The sequence below is a fragment of the Pecten maximus genome, chromosome 6 (genome assembly GCF_902652985.1).
Source record: "Pecten maximus chromosome 6, xPecMax1.1, whole genome shotgun sequence".
NCBI classification, from domain to species: domain Eukaryota; kingdom Metazoa; phylum Mollusca; class Bivalvia; order Pectinida; family Pectinidae; genus Pecten; species Pecten maximus.
In genome coordinates, this window is record NC_047020.1 from 41,349,864 (window position 1) to 41,367,100 (window position 17,237).

Below are 17,237 nucleotides of genomic sequence, written 5' to 3' on the forward strand. Positions count from 1 at the left end.
AATAGTTGTATATATTTCTATGTGAATAAACTGTGCATAAGAAGAAAAAGATTATCTAGGCATTATGAATATTACATGAGTCAGAAGCTCAGTCACATTACATTTCACTGGTAAAATGTAACAAGTACATATAATATAGTATCTTGAGACTGCAATACCCTTCCAATTGCCACGTGATTCTGATAAGCTCTTCAATGGCATTAATTTCGTATCAAATCAAGGTTTAAGCTGTTTCTCCTGTGTTAGCTACAAAGGATGTCATTTTAGGATATCGCGCTAATGAATAGGTCTGCTACTGCTGGGTATTGACGTCAATTATTTTCAAGCTACAGTTTACCGAACTCAGTCTGCGGTTGTTCCAGGAACGTCCTACTGTTATCTTGTTAGCATCGTCAACGGCCCTGACTCCCAGTTCATTGCGAATATAGGACCTGGTTATCAGTTTTAAGATGAATTAACCCAGATTTGACCTATATTTGTATGGTGGGCGTCTTCGATGGAGACACGATGACGCATACCGTTAGAGAACATATGTAGGACAACGGCCCTGACATGCAGTTCATAGCGGATATAGGTAATTAATTAAGGTAGCAGTGTACAGTAAAAATGCCCAATTTTGAAAAATATGGCACATGTCTTAGATATATGTAATCATTGCTAGTTAGCCCTCCATATAACCTCTAATAAAGTATATATATTTTTAATCTGTACAACATTTGCAATTTCAATACAGCTCTGAAGGATAAGTTAACTGATATTTTCTGTGATTTTTAGAGCTGTGAATACCATGGTAACAGCTTGAAAAATGCTCAAAAATTGCAAAATATTATGATATTTGACCCAAAATGACACAATTCTCTGCACAATTTTTTTTCTAAAACCTATTTAAAATTAAATATCTCTATCCCATAGACAGAATTAATCTTGTTTTGACATATGTTGTAAATTAAGTTTTTCCGCTATCTCACCTTTTCTTTGGGCTTCCATTTTTCGCTGTAGGCAAAACTAAATTTCCTGTGTAAACACACTTTCGGACAATCCGGAACCAATTTATTAATATTTGTTTTAACAAATGTGAAGCCTGTATGTACTATTTCATACTGAATATACCAATTATAGTGTACATTTATTTTTTTTCGGAAATAGATCATAAAGTTGCTTCTCAGTTTGAAGATGTTTTAACCCAGATTTGACCTAGATTTGCATTGCGTTGGTCGTTGATGACGTAGATGACAATTACCCTCGCAACGTCCGATCTCCTACTCCTAGTATTTTTGCAATGGTTTCCATGCAAGTATATATTTTGGTTGCAGCTGCCCTCATTTCATTTCTTTTGAGTTAAAATTACGGTTTCGTTTGCAAAAAGTCGGTACCCTTTGTTTTTGTATACAGTTTATAATGAAATACTCGTGGGTATTTCATTTTAGGATATCAATCAATCAAGCTAAATATATACCATGAAACCAAATAGTTGTCGGGCAAGAGATTCAATAGGATTAGCTTTATTCAATGTCGTGGCTCATTACCGAAACACCAGTGGGTCGCGCACAAGAAACCCCGTGTATTTTAATGTAATTTTGTACTATTTGTTTATAACTAGATGTTTCAGATCGCCTCGAATCCCTATAACGGTAAACGATTAAAAGTTTTGGAAATTTTTTTGTTTTTTGTTTAAGAAGTTTACTTATGGTCATTCAAAGCAAGTATATAGTACACAGCATTAGAACAAAAACGATATGTTTGAAACAAAATTCCTCACTTTTGGTATTTATATATTATTTTAAAAATCCAACTGGATTTAAGCAGGGTCCACAAATTATGGTCTAGCTGTTTTGAGAACAATCGACATAAGACTCGATAAAGAAAATTTAACCATAATCAGAATTTTGTCTGCATATATCATTATACAATGGATACCGAATTGCAGTTCAATCTTTATCTGTTTGAGTTTATTAATTTTATTCAAGCAAATGTATCAACAGTTATATACATAAAACAATATTGCATTAAGATAAGGAAACCGTTAGTTATTGTTTTGGTTGGAACAGAAATAGTTCTACGACTTGGCTAATTACAACCGCCACACTCAGCTCTGCTAATTTGTGGTTATCATATATTGTAAATGGAAAGACACATAAATCACTGTCAGATTTTATAGCAACTAGAATAAATTAGAAATTATTAACATCAAACGATTTGCAGATGTGAAATAGCAATAAACACCGAAATAGACAGGGAAATTAATTAAGTTTTTCAGACTTTATTTTCGTACATTAAGAAATACTACTTTAAATTCGGAGCTTTCTATTTGAGGTAATGGACCAACCTCTTTCACGGAGATTAATTTAGGTTTTAATAGTTTAACTACTACATATGCAATGCTTCGTTATGTTGTCTGCATGTACAATTTACAGTTAAATATCAAAAGAGACGCTAATACAAACTCACGAAATTAGAAATAATGACTACTACGGAAAATAACGAAAAACAATCTTGGTCAACAAATAAACATTATTGAAACTTAATATAGATTTCCAAGATGGCAGTCACACTATTGATATTTTAACGCGTCACATGTTTATTATACAGGCAATATTTGTTTTGTCTGTATCAAATTTCTCGCGACACAAAACGATTTAGGTGAATTTGACGCTCTGGCCCTATACCAAAATGTCTCATGTAAGATGTTTGAACCAGAGGATGATCAGATTTCCTCAACAACTCAGTTGTCAGTCAACCTTTTCTATTCTTTGTTTGACGACACGATGCATTTTCCCCCACAATTTTAGCAATTGCAATTCCAGAGACACAAAGGGAGAAAATGATGTACATGACGAATATGTGTTAGGAAACCAATAATTCTCTATTGCTTTTTTGCAGTCATTGAAATCTGGATTGATATAGTCGTCTGTCTTGGACAAGTACACAAAATAGCCGACATTGGGGAGTCCAGTAATGCTACCAATTTTGTCCAACTCTCGTACGATCTGGGTTTGATGCAATATGTATGTATTGCCTTAATAGTTGAAGACGTGTGTTACAATTAGTAATGTATGATTTTAGAAATGAAAACTCACCTAATTCCTTTTTCAATTTTGTTTTCAGATTGCCTCGGAGTAGACAAATTTAAGATTGGCATGATTGTGACTAGATGGATAAAGTCAGGTTTGTAAGATACGTCAGATTGGGAAGATCTAACCGCAGTGCAAGAGATTGATTCATATTTTGTAAATATGTAAATAGTTGTATATATTTCTATGTGAATAAACTGTGCATAAGAAGAAAAAGATTATCTTAGGATTATGAATATTACATGAGTCAGAAGCTCAGTCACATTACATTTCACTGGTAAAATGTAACAAGTACATATAATATAGTATCTTGAGACTGCAATACCCTTCCAATTGCCACGTGATTCTGATAAGCTCTTCAATGACATTAATTTCGTATCAAATCAAGGTTTAAGCTGTTTCTCCTGTGTTAGCTACAAAGGATGTCATTTTAGGATATCGCGCTAATGAATAGGTCTGCTACTGCTGGGTATTGACGTCAATTATTTTCAAGCTACAGTTTACCGAACTCAGTCTGCGGTTGTTCCAGGAACGTCCTACTGTTATCTTGTTAGCATCGCCAACGGCCCTGACTCCCAGTTCATTGCAAATATAGGACCTGATTATCAGTTTTAAGATGAATTAACCCAGATTTGACCCAGATTTGTATGGTGGGCGTCTTCGATGAACACGATGACGCATACCGTTAGAGCACATAGTAGGCAACGGCCCTGACATGCAGTTCATAGCGGATATAGGTAATTAATTAAGGTAGCAGTGTACAGTAAAAATGCCCAATTTTGAAAAATATGGCACATGTCTTAGATATATGTAATCATTGCTAGTTAGCCCTCCATATAACCTCTAATAAAGTATATATATTTTTAATCTGTACAACATTTGCAATTTCAATACAGCTCTGAAGGATAAGTTAACTGATATTTTCTGTGATTTTTAGAGCTGTGAATACCATGGTAACAGCTTGAAAAATGCTCAAAAATTGCAAAATATTATGATATTTGACCCAAAATGACACAATTCTCTGCACAATTTTTTTTCTAAAACCTATTTAAAATTAAATATCTCTATCCCATAGACAGAATTAATCTTGTTTTGACATATGTTGTAAATTAAGTTTTTCCGCTATCTCACCTTTTCTTTGGGCTTCCATTTTTCGCTGTAGGCAAAACTAAATTTCCTGTGTAAACACACTTTCGGACAATCCGGAACCAATTTATTAATGTTTGTTTTAACAAATGTGAAGCCTGTATGTACTATTTCATACTGAATATACAAATTATAGTGTACATTTATTTTTTTCATTTTTTTATGTATATCATAATACAGGAGTTATTTGCTTAACAAAAAAATTGCCCATGGCCAGGCTGTCCTACTGTAGTGTGCTACCTAAGCTGGTTCTCAGTTTGAAGATGTTTTAACCCAGATTTGACCTAGATTTGCATTGCGTTGGTCGTTGATGACGTAGATGACAATTACCCTCGCAACGTCCGATCTCCTCCTCCTAGTATTTTTGCAATGGTTTCCATGCAAGTATATATTTTGGTTGCAGCTGCCCTCATTTCATTTCTTTTGAGTTAAAATTACGGTTTCGTTTGCAAAAAGTCGGTACCCTTTGTTTTTGTATACAGTTTATAATGAAATACTCGTGGGTATTTCATTTTAGGATATCAATCAATCAAGCTAAATATATACCATAAAACCAAATAGTTGTCGGACAAGAGATTCAATAGGATTAGCTTTATTCAATGTCGTGGCTCATTACCGAAACACCAGTGGGTCGCGCACAAGAAACCCCGTGTATTTTAATGTAATTTTGTACTATTTGTTTATAACTAGATGTTTCAGATCGCCTCGAATCCCTATAACGGTAAACGATTAAAAGTTTTGGAATTTTTTTGTTTTTTGTTGAAGAAGTTTACTTATGGTCATTCAAAGCAAGTATATAGTACACAGCATTAGAACAAAAACGATATGTTTGAAACAAAATTCCTCACTTTTGGTATTTATATATTATTTTAAAAATCCAACTGGAGTTAGGCAGGGTCCACAAATTATGGTCTAGCTGTTTTGAGAACAATCGACATAAGACTCGATAAAGAAAATTTAACCATAATCAGAATTTTGTCTGCATATATCATTATACAACTGGATACCGAATTGCAGTTCAATCTTTATCTGTTTGAGTTTATTAATTTTATTCAAGCAAATGTATCAACAGTTATATACATAAAACAATATTGCATTAAGATAAGGAAACCGTTAGTTATTGTTTTGGTTGGAACAGAAATAGTTCTACGACTTGGCTAATTACAACCGCCGCACTCAGCTCTGCTAATTTGTGGTTATCATATATTGTAAATGGAAAGACACATAAATCACTGTCAGATTTTATAGCAACTAGAATAAATTAGAAATTATTAACATCAAACGATTTGCAGATGTGAAATAGCAATAAACACCGAAATAGACAGGGAAATTAATTAAGTTTTTCAGACTTTATTTTGGTACATTAAGAAATACTACTTTAAATTCGGAGCTTTCTATTTGAGGTAATGGACCAACCTCTTTCACGGAGATTAATTTAGGTTTTAATAGTTTAACTACTACATATGCAATGCTTCGTTATGTTGTCTGCATGTACAATTTACAGTTAAATATCAAAAGAGACGCTAATACAAACTCACGAAATTAGAAATAATGACTACTACGGAAAATAACGAAAAACAATCTTGGTCAACAAATAAACATTATTGAAACTTAATATAGATTTCCAAGATGGCAGTCACACTATTGATATTTTAACGCGTCACATGTTTATTAACAAATTTCTCGCGACACAAAACGATTTAGGTGAATTTGACGCTCTGGCCCTATACCAAAATGTCTCATGTAAGATGTTTGAACCAGAGGATGATCAGATTTCCTCAACAACTCAGTTGTCAGTCAACTTTTCTATTCTTTGTTTGACGACACGATGCATTTTCCCCCACAATTTTAGCAATTGCAATTCCAAAGACACAAATGGAGAAAATGATGTACATGACGAATATGTGTTAGGAAACCAATAATTCTCTTTTGCTCTTTTGCAGTCATTGAAATCTGGATTGGTATAGTCGTCTGTCTTGGACAAGTACACAAAATAGCCGACATTGGGGAGTCCAGTAATGCTACCAATTTTGTCCAACTCTCGTACGATCTGGGTTTGATGCAATATGTATGTACTGCCTTAATAGTTGAAGATGTGTTTTACAATTAGTAATGCATGATTTTAGAAATGAAAACTCACCTAATTCCTTTTTCATTTTTTTTTCAGATTGCCTCGGAGTAGACAAATTTAAAATTGGCATGATTGTGACTAGATGGATGAAGTCAGGGTTGTAAGGTACGTCAGATTGGGAAGATCTAACCGCAGTGCAAGAGATTGATTCATATTTTGTAAATATGTAAATAGTTGTATATATTTCTATGTGAATAAACTGTGCATAAGAAGAAAAAGATTATCTAGGCATTATGAATATTACATGAGTCAGAAGCTCAGTCACATTACATTTCACTGGTAAAATGTAACAAGTACATATAATATAGTATCTTGAGACTGCAATACCCTTCCAATTGCCACGTGATTCTGATAAGCTCTTCAATGGCATTAATTTCGTATCAAATCAAGGTTTAAGCTGTTTCTCCTGTGTTAGCTACAAAGGATGTCATTTTAGGATATCGCGCTAATGAATAGGTCTGCTACTGCTGGGTATTGACGTCAATTATTTTCAAGCTACAGTTTACCGAACTCAGTCTGCGGTTGTTCCAGGAACGTCCTACTGTTATCTTGTTAGCATCGCCAACGGCCCTGACTCCCAGTTTATTGCGAATATAGGACCTGGTTATCAGTTTTAAGATGAATTAACCCAGATTTGACCTAGATTTGTATGGTGGGCGTCTTCAATGGAGACAATGACGCATACCGTTGGAACATATGGTGGACAACGGCCCTGACATGCAGTTCATAGCGGAAATAGATCATAAAGCTGCTTCTCAGTTTGAAGATGTTCTAACCCAGATTTGACCTAGATGTGCATTGTGATGGTCGTTGATGACGTAGATGACAATTACCCTCGCAACGTCCGATCTCCTCCTCCTTGTATTTTTACAGGCTATGCAAACATATATTTTGGTTGCAGCTGCCCTCATTTCATTGCTTTTGAGTTAGAATTACGGTTTCGTTTGCAAAAACTCGGTACCCATTGTATTTGTATACAGTTTATAATGAAATACTCGTGGGTATTTCATTTTAGGATATCATTTAATCAAGCTATATATATACCATAAAACCAAATAGTTGTCGGACAAGAGATTCAATAGGATTAGCTTTGTTCTTTTTCGTGGCTCATTACCGAAACACCAGTGGGTCGCCCACAAGAAACCCCGTGTATTTTAATAAAATTTTGTACTATTAGTTTTATTCTAAATGTGTCGAAAAACCACAAATTCCAGAAAAAAAAATAACGTTAAACAATGATAAGTTTGGGACTTTTTAGTTTTGTATACGAGGTTTAACCATGGCCATTCAAAGCATGTACAGAGTACGCAGTAGTCGGACTTGAACGATATATTGTAAACAAAATTCTTCACTTTTGGTAATTTATCATGTCATTTATTAAAATCCAACTAGAGTTAAGCAAGGTTCTCAAATTATGCAGGAGATGTTTTGTGAAAATTTTAATTATGAAATTATTACGTTAAATCGATAACTGAATATAAAATTGCAGTTCAGTCTTTATCAGTTAGGTAAATGACCAGAAACAAAATGATGACGCAATAACGGCCAAGAACAACACTATTACCCCGACCATAATATGGCGGTGATATCCTACATCTAAATGGCGGAGGGGCTGTGATGGCCGAGTGGTTAAAGTGTCCCGACACTTTATCACTAGTCCAGCACCTCTGGGTTGCGAGTTCGAAAGCCACGTTGGGGAGTTGTCATGTACTGACCGTAGGCTTGTGTTTCCTTAAATGGCCCTGGCTGTTAATAGGACGTTAAACAAAACTAAGACAATACAATAAACCAAATTAAAATGGCGGACATATAGAAATCTTTCTCAATTATTTTGAAAACTAGTTATATACATGCATATATAAACAGTTATATAATCATATTGCATTTAGGAAAACCAACAATAATTGTTTTGGTTGGAACAGAAATCCTACGATTTGGCTTATCACAAACACCCGCACACAGCTCTGCTAGATTGCGGTTATCTAATATTGCAAAGATGTAAATGGAATTACACATGATTCATTACCAGATTTTATAGCTACTAGAATAATATCACATATACTTAGCATTAAAATAAACAAATCGGTCCTGAACTAATGAGCGTGTTTAACACATTAGCTTTGGTCGACCACTTCTGGAGAGCGGTTCAAGGGAACTAACTTGTGATTACATTGAAACATTTTGTGACGTCGGTATTAAAGAAAGAATTTGGCTTACTTTCGATGTCACAGAAAACAAAGTACCATTATATTGGGCAGTAGTATGTCGGGATGACGGGCTATCATTTTTTTTTAAATAAAGGAGCATTAAAATCTCAAACAACGGATAGCTATGAGGCTGCACATTTTTTCTGTTCTTTTTTATTCGGGTCTATTCCTTTTTCTTCACTTGATAAGTTCAAACGAATCAATTCTTGTCCTAAGGAAAACCTGGGGTTTTGCCGATTCCAGTCCCTTTTACGTCTCTTTTAGGTAGAATTTGCAGGCACACGCTTTCAGCGTTCCGCCATTTTGTGTTGAATGATAACCTGCCCGTTGCATTGTGGGATTACTGTGGGATTATTTTGCACAGAAACCTTTTTGGGGAATTTCCCGTATACTTTCATAAATACACATTTTTCTCCAATTTTGGATTCGGGATAAAACGTTAGGTATATACTAAGTCTGAAAGTTTGGAGGCGCGTGGATGAATACGATGGCCCATATTCCAGCGTCCATAGACAACATAACAGGCCTCGGCTATTTTATCAAATAGGCATACTTGAACAGGTTCGCAAGCATTTTTTCATGCAGAAATGTTGCGCTCAGTGCATCCAGGTATGAAGATCTTCTTTATTGTACATTGTTGACGACATATCATTGTTTAACAAAGTGCAAGGTATGCGTGTGGTTTATGAAAAAACGGCAAAGTACGCATAATACATGTGCTTCAAAATGCTCTTCCTCAGTGCATTCTTGATCTTAGTCGGATTCAATTTTTAGCAATGAGGACGCAGTTTTGTCACTGTATTGAAACCTATAAGTTTCCTTGAATAACCAGATACGTTCTATACGATTACAGTATATCTATAGATATTATCTTAATGAATGAAATCACATACCTATATAATTCATTGGATTCGCATGCACCTGTGTTAGGACTACTGCAGTAATCCACATGTTCCGCACACGACTGTCGCCATTGTGCCAAATATATCCGTCTTGAATAAACACTCATAGTCAACCATGACGTCATATTTCCATATATGGAATGCTCTCAAAATCTATGTTTTCGAACTAATTTTAAGTGATCATCGCAGAACGTAAGTTAAGCACTTATAGTTGAATACCTAAGGTTTGAATTTGAGGCAGCGTCACAACTACTTTTAATATCCTGCTGCGTTATGTTTACAATCGTGAGAACAGTTTCGGTGTTGTGCTTAGAATTAATTTAATTAACACCATAACAAATTCGCAAGGAAATTAACGAAAGTGATTTCAGTATCGTGAGACAATTCAGACCAGGGTATACGTTCTGAAGCGAATTTGTAATTAACATTACCTCAATGTGTATTTTGTTCAGCAGATGTATAGTTTGATATACATTTACAATGTAATCTGTAAATATTTTTCAAGTTTTCTTAAATTCATATCAAACACAATATAACATTAAATCTATTTCAAATATTCTGTTTTATGCAACATGAATCCAATGCAATATAGGATAAATAAAATAAAAAGATAATATCATAAACAAGTAATTTGCATCACTTAATTAAGACTTATTATGGTTAGTAAACAATATTGATGACCGCGAGAAAAGTGCCTCGCACATAAGGAGCAAAATACATCAAATGCCAAGGGCAACTCCTCACTGTATTTCTCATTACATTCCTGCATCCGGAAAACCTTTGTAGGTAGAAAAAGGTCATCATGATTGTCATTATTAGTTGCAACAAATAAAAACTAATTTCTAAAAAAATGATTAGTATTAGTTTTCTTCAGAAATGCGTAGAAAGTCAAGTCAATGCGCAAAATCGTACACAGGTTTCTGGGAAAACCCAAATCGTATAGTTCATTTAATGGAACAATTTTTGTTAATTTGATAACTGAATTTTGATGGGAATTCTCGACATCATATAGCGGCTGTTTCAAGAGCCTGTGAAAACCAAACGATATCATACAATTCAGACCCTTTGAGTATTCTCAACTTTAACTGAGCAAGTGTTTAAGTTTTAAAATGAAAACTTAATAAATATAAGGATTGAATTGTCTTTCTGGTTTTTTTTTGTTTTTTTTTTTAACAATGTTCAGTATGGTATAGACATTTGAAGTTTATCCTTTGGTAAAAACATCAGAAAGACACTTTAATCCCTAAAAAGAGTTAGACCGACTCGAGCACTGGTGGTTCGTATCCCTCTGGCCGTGTCACTTGTTCACCAAGTTCTGTAATTACGGTCTTGGCTCCTCCTTCACCGTGAAGTTCCATTAGTTTTCCCACTGTAATATCAAAAAGATCACTCACTTAAGTACAAATTCCATACAAAGCTTTCAGCTCTCAGCTATATTGCAGTAATACATATATAACATGAGGAAGTTAAGAAATTCTATACATGGTCATCGGCGGATACCAACGACTGATTGCACTACGCTATGCACTACATTTATCAATATAACGAAGCGTAGTGCAATAAACAGATCATGCATGGTGGACAGAGAAGAAAATATATCTTATTATAGGATACTGTTTGAATTAAATCCCCTCTGAGAGTGGTCCATGTTTAAACAAATTGGTTGTCCTGGAATATCCCTCAATAGAAAACAGTGAAAAATGTCACATTTCATGCTATGACTTTATACTCTACCAATTGACAAAAAGGTCCTGATTTCTACCACGTGGACGTGTTTTTCATGTACAGTGTATATGTGAACAGCACTTTTCCAGTTGGTGGCATTTGCTTTTCAAGACATATCAATTGGTATCAGTTTCACTGTACTTGTAGCCAAGTTATAGAAGTTTTAGCTATTGCTTGAAAATTGAATGAATGCAATGACATTTTTTGTGACAATCGTTTTTCAGGCTATAAACATAAATTTTGAAATCTAATTTCATACTGCTCAATAAGCTTTGATTTGGTTCAGAGGAAGATAAGTTTATCATGACATAATGATTACAGAAAGTGGAACTCTTAATCCAAACTACAATCTTTCCAAATTCTTGTCAAAGAGCAAAACACTGATATAGGCTGAAACATCAAATGAGAGCTACCAAAGTTTTGTTTCTACAATTTCAAGGAGTCCTTTCAGTCATGATCACCATCATATATATACGTTACCCAAATAACCTACAACAGTTTCTGTGTGTAGCACAAAATATGATGCTATGTTTGGTATAACATCTGTGTACTTACTGTCAAACTTGGGTTTCTTCAGGACCTTGACTTTCCTGATACAGACATCTTGTATTGGGTAGATGCCTTGGCAAGCTTTCTCAATGTCTTTGCCTATGCTGTCTGGGATACTGTAGTGACAAATTAATCAACATTTGTTAGAACAAGAACTTGTTTTCAGCACAGGTTGATTTTTATTCATGGTTTTGTATTTCACAAAACTTTTTATATTCTGTAATTATTTCGAATGAATACCTTAATATGTGTTCCACCACAAAAATCGTTTGCTATATGAAATTACGTGACTGAGGTAATAATACCCTGAATTGCAGAACATCGTGGGCTGTACGGAATAGAGGAGTCATTCCGGGCAGTATCTGAGCACTTAGAATTTGAAATACTTGAAAACAATGACACTAATTAAATAGGATAAACCAGGATAAATCGCAGACATTTTTTGAAATGTGAAATAAAATGACTGATTCAGTCATATGGTAACAACAGGATAATTATGTCTACAAAGTAGGTAATCATTATTAACAAATAAATCAGGTATGGTCAGAGATCGGTAACAACGCCCCCTCCCCCGATTTTAAAAGAAAATAATTCAAAAAAAAAGGAAGAGGCATTCATAGGGGAACATGAGGTAGCCATCGCCCCATACCCGATCCCGTTTTTTAAAAGAAAATAATTCAAAAAAGAGGGAGAGGCAATTATAGGGGGACTAGAGGAGCAGTGATTAAAAGATGAATACTGAAAATGGTTTAAAATATCATCTTTATTGATATATGGGGACAGGTGATAGCGTTTTCCTGAGTGTCGTCAACGCCCCAAAACTCAGAAACACCAGGTGCCGAAAACTTTACATTTTCATACAGGATAAGAATATGCTCTGGCGACAAACCACATATCTATTGAACTAAAGAGAATTCAGACTTATACACTGTATCTGACACACATGAATTATTAAATAAAATTTGATTAATCCGATATTTTGACTAATGCATTTCATTAGTGCCGAATATTCACACAGCACCAACTTACACTACCACACTTTACAGTTGTGTTTGAACTTCAGGAAGTGAAACGCATTTTAAAAGTTGTACACCTTTCTCCAAACTCAATTCAAGTGAATTATAGATCTCCTTTTCAGTTACAAAATGTACACTTTGGACTTAATATGTTTACTTTAAATTGAAGTAAAAAGTGCTATAATGTATCAGAGGGAGGCAATTTTTATAATATACTTCTACATTTATTTCAAAACTAAAACACCAAAGTTAAAGAATCATTTGTTTAATTATAATTAGTACTTAAGAAAATATGTTTGAAGCTGAAATACATTTCCAGGTTATTACTTCCATACCATGAAAATTCTGTGCTATGCCAACCACAATTAAGCTAAAGATTTCAAGCAGCTGTCGGAATCCATCTCAAATACAATCTGTTCAGCCAGGGTACGCTTGTTAATCTTATTTTGGAATTTAAATTGTGTACACAGCGCAGTTTAATGTTAACTCACAGCTTGTTGACGACCTCCTTCATGTCATTTGACGATACTTCTCGTGTAATGATGTCTACCATCTTCTTCCTGATCGTCTTCACCTATAGAATGATCATATTTATGGTAAGCTTTGACAGATAGATTTAAAAGTCGAGACAAACACTAGGACATGTACAATCCTACCAGGACTGAGACAAGTACCCCACTCGCAGATTAATATAGACCGATTTTATTACATAAATTAGGTAGTTTTCCCCTCTGATATTTAAAATTCATATTTATCACAAGCTTTGAGACAGATTTAAAAGTGATTAATATCAAAACAAAATAACGCAAGTCTACTTGGACTGTAACAAGTACCCAAATGTCAACCCTGATACAGGTTCGGCTTGTTGAGAAACTGGGTTAACTGTCAAATTAGGAAACATTGTGTCATCAAGCTAGGTATAATTTAGTTTGGGCAAGTGAATATTCTGTTACGAAGGTATTTTTTCTTCATACCTGGCTGTGATGAAGAGCTAATGCTAAATATAAAATTGAACATTCCGGTCCTAACCAGTAATTTTTTCTATTTGTGAAAATACAATTCAAGTTTTCACAGGTTATAGCATTAATTTTCTATGGCCCAAAATCGACTAAAGAGGGAGATGTTAAAACGATTAGAAAGGGATGGGCAACAGTACAATGCCGACAGAATGGAAACAGGGCCTAGGAATTATTTTTGTGTGTGTAGGATAATAGGTTTTATGTCATATCAGATCGATTTCGTCTGCACTTAATTCTGAAGCTGCCAAACGTTGTCAAGAGAATGTACATTTTCATACAGGTACATCCTGGCCCCAACACTCTATAAGATATTCATCTTGTTGTCAAAATGTCAGGCATCTTAATATCACATATTGTCAGAAAAAAAAACATGCTAAATGATAATTCTACCATTACGTTGACGTGATGAACCAGTGACTGGGCAGAGAAAGGTGTGTTCAAAACAAATTTTACAGCACAATCAATTTACCAACGTATACCTGTGTGTGCTGGGCATAAGAGGTTTTCTTGACCTGGTGCTGGTTCTTCTTGGTAAAGCCAATGCAGAACATTCTGAGAAGGAATCCGTCTGTGGTCTTCACATCAACATGAGCCTCGATCAATGTCTGCCATTTCTTGACCATGGAACATAGCTTGTTTCTAGGCAGATCCATGCCGTGGAAATTGGTCAGTACGTTGCGACCTTGGACATCTTCAGCTATCAACTTAAACTTCCCGAAGGACATCTCGTTGTTCTGCAGATCGGCTAAGGCAATTTCAAACACTCTGCCTTTCAAGCCATCAGAGGCAATTTCTGAAACAGTATGTTAATAGGAAGAATGAAGATAGCAGAGTTATTAAATAGAATTCTACATATATGATAGAAATGTGTTTAAAACTACACCGTATGATCCTGACAGGCTATTGGATTTAAGTCCTGCATTAGGTGAAGATTCAGTCCCTAATCTAGCAGCATCTGTAAACTCAACTGTTAAGGGACCAACCAACAAACGTTTAGGGTCTCATATAACACTTAATAAAAAAAAGTTGGGTCCTTCAGCTCAAGCCTTTTTGCATGGTAGCCATTTTCAACTTTTTGCATGGTAGCCATTTTCAAAATAAGTGAATTTCGCAGTAAAAATTCTCAAAAATCTGAAATGTTTACCTGTTAATTATTATGACCTGAACTTCTGAAAGAAAATTCAATCGGACTTCGGAAATTTATATCGACATTTTCAATGGATAGTTACCTATCAGGTTGTGACTTTGTGATATACTGGCCAATCAGTGGTTTTTGAACCTTAAATAACAGAGATTTCGGACATAGTGAAATCGGCCAAAAACCGAAAACTGTTCCTTAGCTATTTGCTCTTAAAACAAAGTATGCAATTCAATAATTCCTTACTTGTTCCCTGTGTCCTTGTCACAGGAGTTTTACCAATCTGGCGGAAAGCAAACATAGACGGCGCCTTTACATCATACCAGTCCTTTTTGGTGAAGGGATCGATTCTGAAAGAATACAAGTTTAACGATTAACAAACTGTAGTCATTTTTATAATTTGATAATGATGTGGTGACCATGCATGTGATCGATCATTCTCGGATACGATTAGAAAGAATGAAACCTACGATTTATTCAGACTATGTCAAAACATACGGTACCTTTAACGAATCAATTGGTCAGTCTTGCTTAAAACCACAGAGTTTTATATGATTTCATAATCTTGTGGTTGATTATTCTTTAGAAATGAATGAGTATTAGTAAAAATGAATGATAAATATACATATAGAGTGGATATCGGACATTGTCTTCAGTAATACTAAATATATTTCACGAGTGGGGCTAATATTTTGATGCTTTACACGAGTGTGCAGCACGAGTGAAAAAAATATCAAAATATCAGCCACACGAGTGAAATATTTGGTATTACTGAAGATACTGTCAGATATTCTGTTTAATACTTTTTTAAAGCAAAATATACCGGATCAGCTTTTAATTTTCCCCAAAGTCGTTTGTATCGAGTGTTTTGATTGGTCAAATTAGTGAAAAACATTAATATTATTCACTAGGGCCTAGTGAAAATATCAATTTTATAGAATGAATAATTTTCGATATTTCACTTGTTATAGAATGTAAAATGATGATACATTAAATTTACTTTCTTAATGTGGAGGATTGTCTCTTTAAAAATGATAAATAATTCTAAAGTATTATTTGATACAGAATTAGACTTTTTGATACATTTTCGAGCAGATATAAAGCATGGAATTGTAAAAAATAATTATCTGATTATTAAAGGTTGTTGTCCCTTGTTTGATATACAGCATATTACTTTTTAACGATATATTTGTATAGTCTTCAACATTTATAACCACATTTTTGCCTGTGCATTTTATAATGTATTCACCACAAATTACCTGTCAATTCCTCTCCTTGTAATCGTACTCCCCTTTAAATTTACGAAAAATACTCGAACGTCATTGAAAGCCTATAATATATCATTTTCATATATCCGACGAAAACTGCAATTATTCTTAGATGATGCAAGAATGCATGGGATATTAGTGTTTTAGAAATAATTTTAAACTCATTCCAATGCCACACTACATAATAAATATTGGGAAACTATGATCTGCTGCCCACAACTCATTGACGTTTTGGTCCGGTCGATGTCGTCTACTCGTATTGATCTGTGGTTGAAACTGAAACTGCATGATGAATTAATTTTTATTACAGCTTTTCATGGAGTAAACTAGGGACATATATATATATAGCTTTTCATGGAGTAAACTATATATATCTTATTATACGTCCCTGAGTAAACATGTATCTTATTTGCACAAATTATGTCTGTTCAATGAACTTACATCTTTTTCCTGGCTTTTATCATCTTCTTACTTTTTCCTGTTACCATTCGGTTCATTTTATAGATTCCCCTTTAATTATTTAGCAGAGCACCCAAGAGGTCCTTGGTAGTTTGAGCGAAAAGGGAAGTACACATCACTATGTATACAAGATTGGGCATTTTGGGACATCTGAATTATGAACATGTTTGAATATGAACGGAATAGAAGCAGAAATAGCAATAAGCGTCTTGTTTACATTGATTTCCATTGTTTATGAAGCAGTTCACAATAATTCGCAATGAGTTAGGCCTAACGTCATCCGGAACTTTTCAAGGTTTTATTTCAAAACAACCCGAGGATGATCCGAATAAGGCCAAATGACCAAAAACAAAGGCCTCAGTCGACAGTTACATTTCTGGGTCGTTTTTTATGAAGTAAATTTCACAATAATTTGCAATAACACGTGTCAGGTCATATTGTAATACACCTCTAAAGGCCTCAGACCACAGTTAAATCCGGGTCGTAATTTAGAAGTTATCTTGTAATTTTCACATAATAGAGGGTGGTGACATTTATTCCTGTAATTATTTTCCAGCTCACTGCAGATCCAATTTGACTAGTTCTGCAGCATGATATGAAAACCAG

At 34.5% G+C, this 17,237-nt stretch overlaps 1 protein-coding gene across 1 annotated transcript; it reads right to left on the reverse strand.

Moving 5' to 3' along the window:
- Positions 1-10,635: 10,635 nt before the first annotated feature.
- Positions 10,636-16,660, reverse strand: LOC117329804 (40S ribosomal protein S3a-like). The gene is made up of 6 exons (XM_033887955.1): positions 16,614-16,660; positions 15,151-15,254; positions 14,246-14,559; positions 13,239-13,321; positions 11,738-11,847; positions 10,636-10,826 (listed from the first exon to the last, which is right to left on the reverse strand). The coding sequence occupies exons 1-6, from the start codon at positions 16,658-16,660 to the stop codon at positions 10,711-10,713; spliced, it is 774 nt and encodes a 257-aa protein (XP_033743846.1). The 3' UTR covers positions 10,636-10,710.
- Positions 16,661-17,237: the final 577 nt, after the last annotated feature.

Coding starts and splice junctions, on each gene's coding strand:
- LOC117329804 (XM_033887955.1), bottom strand. CDS start 16,660: ATGGTAACAGGAAAAAGTAAGAAGATGATAAAAGCCAGGAAAAAGAT. Junction 15,255..16,613: donor ATAAAAGCCAGGAAAAAGAT/GTAAGTTCATTG, acceptor GTATTCTTTCAG/AATCGATCCCTTCACCAAAA. Junction 11,848..13,238: donor AAGGAGGTCGTCAACAAGCT/GTGAGTTAACAT, acceptor TTGTCACTACAG/TATCCCAGACAGCATAGGCA.